General features: G+C 33.0%; 1 protein-coding gene across 2 annotated transcripts in view; it reads right to left on the bottom strand.

Moving 5' to 3' along the window:
• Positions 1–3,238: 3,238 nt before the first annotated feature.
• The window catches only part of LOC113520718 (SPRY domain-containing SOCS box protein 3-like), a 20,340-nt gene continuing 12,763 nt past the window's right edge, over positions 3,239–10,815 (bottom strand). The window contains exon 6 of one of the 2 annotated variants that reach the window (XM_052897513.1): positions 3,239–3,890. In XM_052897513.1, coding sequence (XP_052753473.1) covers positions 3,804–3,890 — 87 coding nt within the window. In that variant the 3' untranslated portion in view covers positions 3,239–3,803. Of the gene's footprint in view, positions 3,891–5,616; positions 8,632–10,815 lie in introns of those variants that run through there. The other variant, XM_052897514.1, reaches the window with a different exon arrangement.

Genomic DNA, 10,815 nt, shown 5'->3' with positions numbered 1-10,815 from the left:
GAGCCTACAGCATGGGGTTCTTCAAAAGAGGGGTAAAGAGGTTTCTTCAGAGTCAGCAACGCACGCGTAATACCTCTAATATTGCAGATGTTCATAGGTTACGGTAACCACTTACCATTAGGTGGGCCGTATGCTTGTTTGCCACCTCAGTGGTATAAAAAAAAATTTTTATCCCCCCCCCCCCCCCGTTACCAATTACCGCACAGTAATTATGTACTTATAGTTCTACTAAATATGTACCCTACGCATTTATTCAATAAAAAACTTGATATTTTGAAATAAGTTTATTTTAATTAATTAAATTCACAATTCAATATGTTGAAAGGTATTTTCTTAATTAAAATAACAGTAACACTGAATTATTTATTCTTATGACAACATTATGCTGAAATTATCTATTTTTTACAGTATATGTAAATAAAGTAAACATAACGAATAAGGAAGTATTGAAAATGGTGAATTAGAAACGAACATTAATAAAAACAATAGAGAATAGAAGAGAAAAATGCTGAGCCACCTTATAAGAAATGACGATTTTTTAAAGAGCATAGTAGAAGAAAAAATAGATGATAAAAAAGGATAGGGAAGATCGAGGAATAACTACATAGGATAGATAAAGGAAACGCTAGGTGTCATGTCATATAGAGAGGTCAAAGATATGGCCTGGGACAGAGTTGGCTGGCAGAAAGTGCATGAATTAATTGCACTGACAAGAGGAAACTCTTAAATGAAAAGAGAGTAAGTATCTACACACATTTCAAATTTCGAACTGCCACCAGGTACTCGGTATTGGAATTAAGTAGGTAGATATTAGGTATAATGTAACATTATTTTTTTAAAAGCGAGTCTTATAAGTGATGTCATAAATCCCAATCTTAATTCGCCAACAAAGTTTTGGCGTATTTAAAATTATTATCGAGGGGAGGAATGGTATTGTGGTCTCCCTTTAAAAAAAATTATGTACTCTTAAACATATCTTTACACATAGCTAAATAGTTCCCCTTGCATCCTGAGGTGGACACCATAGAATTCTAGAGTGGATATGGTCTTCGCAGGCCTCCTTCGATACGCCAATGGATACCGTAACAAGAACAAGTATATCTTATGATACCAATACCTGAAGCGGCCAGAAACGTAAAAATATATATATATAGATATAATGAACTATTTATACATATAAAAAATTATACCAACTAGGTATGTATATCACTGACTTGTGTAAAAAATAAACTACTTTTCGGTCTTTGACATAAATTATTGATTTAAGAAAAAATAAGCATTACAAACATTGTCATTTCATTAACGGCTAAATCAAACAACCGAACCAAATGCATCATGTATATATGCATCAGGTAGGTTCTAATCGTACGAATTTTACCATGTTGGTTTAGTGGTTTGACTGCACTGCTTCAACTTCCAGTAATTGGGGTTCGATTCCGCACAATATAAATAATATAATATATATATATATATATATATATATATATAAAATTTGTATTCTTGTATTGTATGTTTACTTGCATTAATCTGGATGTTTTCTATGTGTCATGGTTAGATATAGCAATGAAATTATTGGATACTGAGACATCGCAGTACTCAGGAATGGCATGAGGAATATCACATGTGTCACAGTATATTCTGTAATATCACTATATCGTTCATATCTATTTATGACGATTACCACATCCCACTAGGTGGGCTTGCCAACATTTGAGGATTGACTACCGATTTTATTTGTAGAAGTTCTACGGCCTTCTATGTTAGTCACCAATTTTTAACCGTCATTCAGTCTACGCACAAGTTGCACAGGTGGACGACAGGATTCACCTCTAAACGAGGCATTTTCAAAATTTTAAATTTATATTAAAAGACTGCTCAAAGGCTAGTATTAATAGTTTTTTGCAGCCTGGACGTCGAACTGTCAACACCAGCTAGCTAGTGTTGATGGCCAATATGAAAGGTCGTGGAACTTCTAAGAACAATAGTACCAACCTTCAAATATTGCCATTGGCAAGCGTACTAACGGTAACGGAATAAGCCAAACTAATTCTAATCGACTAACTAAAAAACAATTTTATTGTTTTAAAAATAAATATACTTAGATCAATAATTGTTTTAACCCATTCACCGCTAAAAATACTTATTACTAAGTACATCACAGAAAATTATACTTAAGAATGACGATTAAAATAACTTGCTTATATCTAATCAGCCTTAAGGCTATGAACACTCAAATGTATTTGCTATGACGCTACAATAGAATAAACGTGATACATATGTAACTAACACTGCTACCCTTAACTGTAAAGTGCCTACATGTATACAGAAGTATCGACGGTTAACCATCAAAACTTCCAAACTGACATTTTATTAAATAGACGTGTAGAGTTTTTTCTAACTTACATTTTTATGTTACATGGAAAAATATTTTTGACATTAACCTATGGAGTCTTAAATTTCATTATCATCATCATTATCCATCCTCTACTGAACATCGGCCTCATAGACAGCCATAAGCAACAGTCCTGTGTCACCTGTATCTACTAATATCCTGTAATGCATTCAAGGTCGTCACTCCATCTAGTGGCAAGTCCTATATCGTTCGATATTTCAATTCCAAGATCATCACTGGCAACACGCACTAGTTAAAGATCTTCGTCTTCAAATTAATATTAAGACGAATTAATTTGAAAATTCATCATATTTCGATTGTAATGAATCAAGAATTAGAACGTTTACGGCAACTGGTGTAAAATTTTGTTCGTGTTAGTTAGAAGTTGTTGGCGGTTAACCGTCAGTACGTATGTCGTACTTATCACATAAGTACAACATATCTTAAACATAAGAGACGTAGATTAGGGACCTAATACCAAGTATGCGGTGAATTGATCGTTTCACCAATTTTCTTTTCGACTTAGAATAGCATTATATCTAAATTATATATTGTTATTTGTATTGCTAATATTAGTCGGTCAATTTCGTGTGTGGCATCCGTACTTCCATATTGAATGCGCAGGCGCAGCATGGCGTCTGCGAGGCTAGGATCGTATAGCATGGAGGGCAAGGGACGAAGAGATTGTAATGGAATTAGCGGTTAGCGGTCTATTACTAGTAATCCATTGTTTTGATGGGTTTAAATGGAATTGTAACCCCGCCTGCGCTATCTGTATACGCTGGCAGGTTAATTTGACCTCCATACGGTCGCCAATGGAAACAATAATGGTTGGAAACCACCTGATGAGTTCATCACGGTGGGGCAACTGACCCGTTTTCATCATCATCATCCTATCATCTTTCACTGGTGCTCCGATAGCGCAGTCGAGTTTACCATTTCATTATCATTCATAAAAAAGACCATATCTAAAATAGGCCTCCTGTTACACCAAAGGTACGCCGCACACGAAACTGGCTAGATATAGTTATACAGCGTTGCACGATGCGTTTTTTTATTTCTCTCCAACTTTCGAATATTTTACTCCATTTTCTCCAAATTAATACGATTTCTTTCACTATTATTTAATAACAAATTTTTGGGCCATTTCCACCATGTTTTACAAAGCAACCACGACACGAAACACAAAAAAAAAGTTAACCTCTTAACATTATATCACTATTTTTAACGCTATATTCTGTGATTTACAAATGCTAATACTATTAAAAAATACCCCAATTTTTCTTATTTTTCTCTAAAATTTCTCCAACGCAAATGTGTTTACCCAAAACTGGGTAAAAAATATCCAATCAGGCAACGCTGTAGTTATATCCATTGTATTAAAGAGATCATAGTCATCGGGACCGTCATTCTACTCGTAGACTACCACTCGGTAGTTAATTTCGACGCTGTCCACGTAGAAGCCGTTCATGTAAGGACTCGGCAAGACGTCGCTTAGCTGAAAATATTAATATTGTAACCATTAAAGTCTGCACGGTTACAAATCGTAAACAGCTAGTTCATTAGACAGACATTAGACAGATCATTATCAGACATCCAGAGACGTATTTAAGAGTTAGGGTTGGGGCAAGGCGTGACAGGGCACGAACGTAATTCTTAACTATGCGGCCAGTCCCTCCCTCTCTAGAAAATAACTTTAAACCCATAAATTATACATCCCATCCCATAAAGTATCTCTGTGTCGTAATTGTGTTTTGTCTTTGTCTCCAAGCCATATCCACCACGAAAAGTTTTTATTCACATTTAGTTCAATAATCACTTTCGGAGTACTTTAGCTCTACGCTCTACACTGCAAAATTAAGTACTGAGGGGAGAAAAAGCCCCGCCCATACGGCCCAAGGTCAAGTACGAATAAAACGCCTTAACTTTAGCTGAAATAAAAAAAAACTGTTCTCTATACGGCTAAGAATGTTCACCTCACGGAGAATGAAAACCCTCACCTATAAACATGAATGGACAGTACAGGATACACTGCTACACTATGGGTATCACAGTGTATCCTGTACGTCTGCACACGTGTTGCTATTTCCTAATATGGTGTTATTAGTTTTGTTACAACCTTAATGGTATAGCGGTTTAACACATTGTCTGCCTTCCAATGGTCGCGGGTTCGATCCTCACACATCATCCTCAAACATTTGTATTCATGAATTTATTTGTATTGTTTTGGATTATTCTAGGTACAAAGTATTTGCAAAGTGTCTATCGGTTGTCTATATGTACCTGCCTATAGTATAGCTTGCTGTTCTGCTTAGTTTGGTACGAGATGGCGCTGTGCGAAGTGTCCAGGGTTTGTGTACTCTTAATGGATATACGTATAAAAAAAATGTTCGCAATTTTGTTTAAGTTATACTTTTATTTTTTATGTATTTATCTATCTTCACGACAGGTCCCTTCCTTTAGAGTGGTCTGTGGTGGTGGAGACTGAACGTAGAGTTTGTACACAGGAAATGACAGCATATACAGGGTGTAATCGAAATCGTTATCCTGTACATAAAACCAAAAATCTTATTTACATATATATTATTGGGACAAAAATTACATGATTCAAAAATTCATAAACGATAGACAATTCTGACACTCCCATACTAAACTCAACAACTAGTTGCCACCATGTTACTATTTTGGCAGTTTTTGACCCATATTTTTTCAGTACCAATATTTTATCGCTAGAAAGGACACTAACGATTTCACCCTGTATATATAAAATAATTATCTACTTATAAAAAACTGTGGAATAGCAATCTAAGGTACAAATATTAATAAAATGGTACAAATATTACACTTAATTAGGACGATGTTTGGACGAGCTAAGGACGATTGAGGGCCAGTTCTTAGTAGGGGGTGGGTAATGTATATATATATATATATATATATATATATATATATATATATATATATATATATATATATATATATATATATATATATAATTATAATATCTTATACTGGGCCAATAATATTTAGAAAGATCCAATATTTTTTGGATAACAGACTTTTAAGAACATTATTATTCGAAAACAGATATCCGACCGATATGGGCGATAACTTTTTTTCTGTCATCAATGTCAAGAGAAACCCAATATATAGATATCGGATAGGTATCCATATCACCCACGTCTAGTTCTTAGCTCGTCATAGTTGCATGCATGTTCATATTTACAAGGATGATAAATAAAATTATTTGTATGAATTTATCACAGTCTCGTTTTATTTCAAAATTAACTATATTACAAAATTCTAAGTCAGTCAATAAAAATTTTCTTATGTTATATTAATTTTCTTAATGGAATAATTACTTTACGTAACAATAAAAGCAGGGAAGCAGGGCCGGATTGAGTTTAGAATCTAATGTTACAATTATTCACAAATGTATTTTGTGATGAAATAATGAGAATTATATACGACCGGACCGGATTTATCCGGACAAAGAACTTGTAATTTTTTATTGTTCATTTTAATGGTTACATTAACAAAGCAATAAAATGAAAATCGAACAGAGAACAAAAGTCGGACATGGAACAAAAGTTTACAATTTACATTTGAATTCCTTGCCACAGACTGTATATGCTATCGAATTGAGTCAAGCGCTAGAGGGCTCTGCATCTGCTACAAAACCAAACGGTCAAAAACTTAATCTATCTTCCATATAATGCGATTTATAACAATAATTGTTAAAATATAGCTTATTTTAATTAAATGATAATTGATTTACATTAGAGACTCATTATATGACTAAAATAAATGTAAAATTATTCATTTCATACATAAATCATACATTTTTTTAAAATAATTTGTATTTATGTTATTTAAAAATATAAGCCTAACTGCGGTTGCCAACCCGCCTGCCAAGCGTAACAACTACTGGCTCAACGAAAATAATAATAATAATAATAATAATAATAATAATTTATTTCAAAAATAAATGTTACATTTTAAATATAGGTAAAACTCTGCTCCCTAAATAGGTAAATCCTGTACTTTAGGATAAGCAGTGCTCTTCCCTATATGGCACAATGACACAAAATTATACAAATAAAACAGAAAAGCGTAACAGTATACTCTGTTATGTCCATGGTACTGCTCATGTCTATAGGCGACGGTTACCACTTTCCATCAGGTGGGCCGTCAGCTTGTTTGCCATTCTAAGTTGCATAAAAAAAAAAGGTGCGTACTGCCATCAAAGATGAACATTTTTTAAATTGCATATGGAAATAAAAAAAGCCTCCCGTACTCTTTTAATGGGTGACATTTTTTTAATTGATGATAATGGAACGGTAACCCCACCTGCGTTAACGGTATACACTCGCGGGGCACCAGTGGGGGGCGATTTGTGTAAAAGAAAAGGCATGTCAGTTAGCCCATCGTGATGAATACATCCAGAACGATGGTTTCCATGGGGGACCACGTAGAGGTCGATCTTATAGGGCATATTGCTAGCAATGGGACTGATAGTCCGCATTACTAACAATCCCTTCCCCCAATGGGTGACATTGGAATGGTAACCCCGCCTGCACTATCGGTATACACTGTCGGGGTACCAGTGAGTGATAAATGAGGAAAAAAGCATGTCAGATGGCACATCGTGACATCGACATAGAGCTTTCCGTGCTTTAAGAACACGATGCGTGCGATGCGAACGTTACAGAGTTGCCAGATGCAGAATTATCATTTCCATATAATAATAAATTACCTCATATTCGGGACAATTTTAGGGTAACGGGGTAATGGTAGGGCGATAGTAATAAATATATAAAAACTATATCTTAGAATGCTTATCGTATGTATGTATATATATTTCAATATGTTACTATAATTATGTGACATATTTTTCACCACATCTGCCCTTCATACGCTTTCTGTTTTTACCTAATAGTTAGCTGGTAGAGAATGCCATATGGCAATAAGCTAAGAGAGGGGGGAAAAAGGATTGTTAGTAATGTAGACTGAGAATCCCATTGCTAGCAATATACCCAACCAGATCGACCTCCTCGCGGTTCCCTTGGAAACTATCATGGTTAATTCCTGATGAATTCATCGTGATGGGCTAACTGGCCTGATTTCATTCTCATCTATCACCCTTCACTGGTGCTCCGCCAGCGTATCCCGTTAGCGCAGGCGGGGTTACCATACCATTAAAAAATAAGCTAAGAGACAAATTCTGACTGACTCATTGCTTCGTAATAAATGCTCTATCACATTGTATGGCAACTAATACATTAACCGTTTAACGGCTTCCATTAAGTACCTATTAGTATAGTAATTCAATCTTATTACTGACTACGAATACAAGTTTGCATACTTATAAGTTTATAAGGTCTAAAACAGCCACTTTGGTAATTCACAAGTGGATACTAAAACGATACACATTTACAATCACCTAAGTAACAGTTTGTTAAATGAATAGATATATACTTCTTGTTTCGTACAAAAAATTATAGCAATAAATTTAAGAAAAACTTAAAAAATAAGTCGGCTCTTTTTAAAGTTAATGAAATTTGACATATCAACAATCAAATACAACAAGTGCAGTTTACGGATTACAATGTCAGTTAAAGTTACCTTTAAAGATAAACTACATTGTTTATTAAAAATTAAATATTTTAAAATCTTTTTAACTATTGGAGTGTTTTATTACTCTCTTTCCTATTGGGAATTTAGCGCTAAAAAAAAAAAAGGCAAAATACTTCAATAGCTAAAATAGATGATATATTTGGCATTTTTAGGAATAAAAGGGAAATAAAGTATAGCCAGTTCATAAAAACCAGTCAAGAAAAATAGTGGTGTTGCCACTATTAAAATTTAGAAAGGCATTAATATAATTATTAATCCATCTTATTAACGAGTAGACGTTTCCAAAATCATTTAATGTTTAGTTGACACCATTTAAAATATAGTATATTATATTCAAATAAAGAAACCGAATGCTTTTCAACGTTTACATTTTTTTTTTTTTAATGATTTGAAATGTGAAACCTTTAGTTGTAGTCATTTTAGGATCCTATTAGGAAACACTAAAGTGGTCATTTTAGATATACAGACGTGTCTCTCCTAGTGTACCTAGGGCAGGGCTAAATTCAGACGAGGTGAGGGGGCGACGGTTAAGACTCCGTGTGTCCCCAGCAAGGCGGTCACGCGGTCGACTTCCTGTGCTTTGTGCTCAACCCAGATGCCAGGGACTGGGGAAGAGATGACTTAGCAACAGGTGACATAAATTGAAAAATGCAAGACAGTTACAAACATAGACCTATAACATCTAGATAGAGTGTCTCTTAGAAATGCATCACAATTTTTTATTTTATTTTATTTTTATTAAATCTTATCAGTGCATTGCTAGGAGACCAAATAAAAATATTTTTTTTTTTTTTTTTTTACAAAAAACATTGTACTTTTCAGTAGTTATAACAATTTATTGATATTGTAAACTGTGACTTGTCACACAACTCGCAGTTTCACATATTATAATAATAATAACATATTTTCGGATAGCGTAAAAAAATAACGCACCAGCCAACAGCCGGATGGCTGTTTCTGGGACATTTTTACCAACGGACGCTCCATCTAGATGTATATGATCTATAAAACAACTAACATGTATGTAATATACAATATTTCTGAAGCAAATGTAACAAAATAATAGTAAATAAACAATGCAAATTGTCATCTAGCTATTTATCTATCTGTCTTTCTCTCTTTTCTCTCTAAATTTGCACTCTAATTTATGGGAACTGTATGAAGCTGTACTACGTATTAAATAATATCATGGGAAAAATAACATTCAATATGTAAAATGTGAATATTTGCATTGTTTATTACTAATATATACATAAATAAATCCAGTTAGTTAAGCCGCTGCATAATTTATTTATTTATTTATTTATTCATTAAAAATAATTATAACATTATAACAGCAAAAGCCAAATCAATTTTATACATCTAGTGTGCTAATTAAATACATTTATTATACAAAGTTATAATAAATGTATTTATTTTAAATTATTGAGGTCTTACATCGATAAAAAAAAAAAACAATATTTTCAAACCATTTCAAGATATTTTCTCAAGGTTGACTGAAATAAATCCATTTAAGGTATAAGTACGCCTGTTTTTGTTATAACCCTAATATGTATATTAAAAGTGAATGTACAAAAGCATTTATAATAATAAATAAATAAATATAATTACGACACTTTTTCTAACTTATAATTGAGGTCTATAAAATCAAAGACAGCTAAATCCAAGATCCAAATCTCTGTTTGGCGAACATAACTCTTAGCTATATTTGTTGGCATATAGCTGTATTTGATACCAATGTCAGTTTTTGAACTGAATTTGCTAAAAATTGTGCTGCATTTGTTAGTAAATTGAATACACCAAAACGTGTTTAACTAATTAAACTAGATGGCGCCACAGTTAATTCATTTTATGATTTTATGACTTTATGATGTTTAGCTGCCTTTGATTTTCTAGGCTTCAATTTAGACATATTTTTCTTTGTTCCTTTTTGTTTCGGTATCGTAAATGTGACTAAGGCATACAATTTGAAGTTTTAATAAATTCCATCTGCAGTGCTATTTATACAATCTAACTAAACTTATATTTATTTTAATTTTATATTAATTTTTTTTTTCAGGAATTCTAGTATAAAAACGGCTGTCCAAGTAAGATTTTTAGATTACAACAAAAATGTTTAAAATAGATTTAAGATTTTTTTTAAATACGCTTCTTGTCTATTTATCCCATGAGAACCAGGCGTGAAGATAGATAAAGAATAAATTGATACGCAAAAATATTTATTTTATTACGGTCAACTTATTCATACGAGTAATTTGTTTTTAATTAATGAAAAGAGTGAACGAAAACATGTTTTGATCAAAATTTTAGTGACCATGTGCAGTTGTGACTAGCCTTGAACCATCACTATCTAAGTTGCGAGTACCTAACCTGATATTATAGAATACTAACTGCGCCATTCATACACAGTCATTGCAATACTGCATTATCTATGAAAAGCAAGTCATAGTTCAGGCAATACTTGCTTAAGAAGTGTAAGTAAAATATTTCCTTTACTTAAAGACTGCCTTTACACAAATAAAAAAAAAGTAAAGAAAAAAACAATCCTAAGTTTTGTTTTATGTTGTTTACATTTTTAAATCCAGAACAAAAGGAACGATGTTTACTCGAGCCTAGTTTTGTCAGATAAGCAAAATTGCGCGCTATAAACTATAATTTGTAAGCCATGTTCTAAATTAAAATTTTGAAATAAAAAATAAAATATTGCTCGTAAACATTTTTTTTTTCTTGTTGCCTCGTTGTGCGAGCAACGATCCTCCTCCGTGAACGTTGTTATTAAAATCAATGTA

Source organism: Galleria mellonella, unplaced genomic scaffold, assembly GCF_026898425.1.
Source record: "Galleria mellonella isolate WM207_F2 unplaced genomic scaffold, CSIRO_AGI_GalMel_v1 utg36, whole genome shotgun sequence".
Lineage (NCBI taxonomy): Eukaryota > Metazoa > Arthropoda > Insecta > Lepidoptera > Pyralidae > Galleria > Galleria mellonella.
This window is presented reverse-complemented; position numbering and strand designations above follow the sequence as displayed.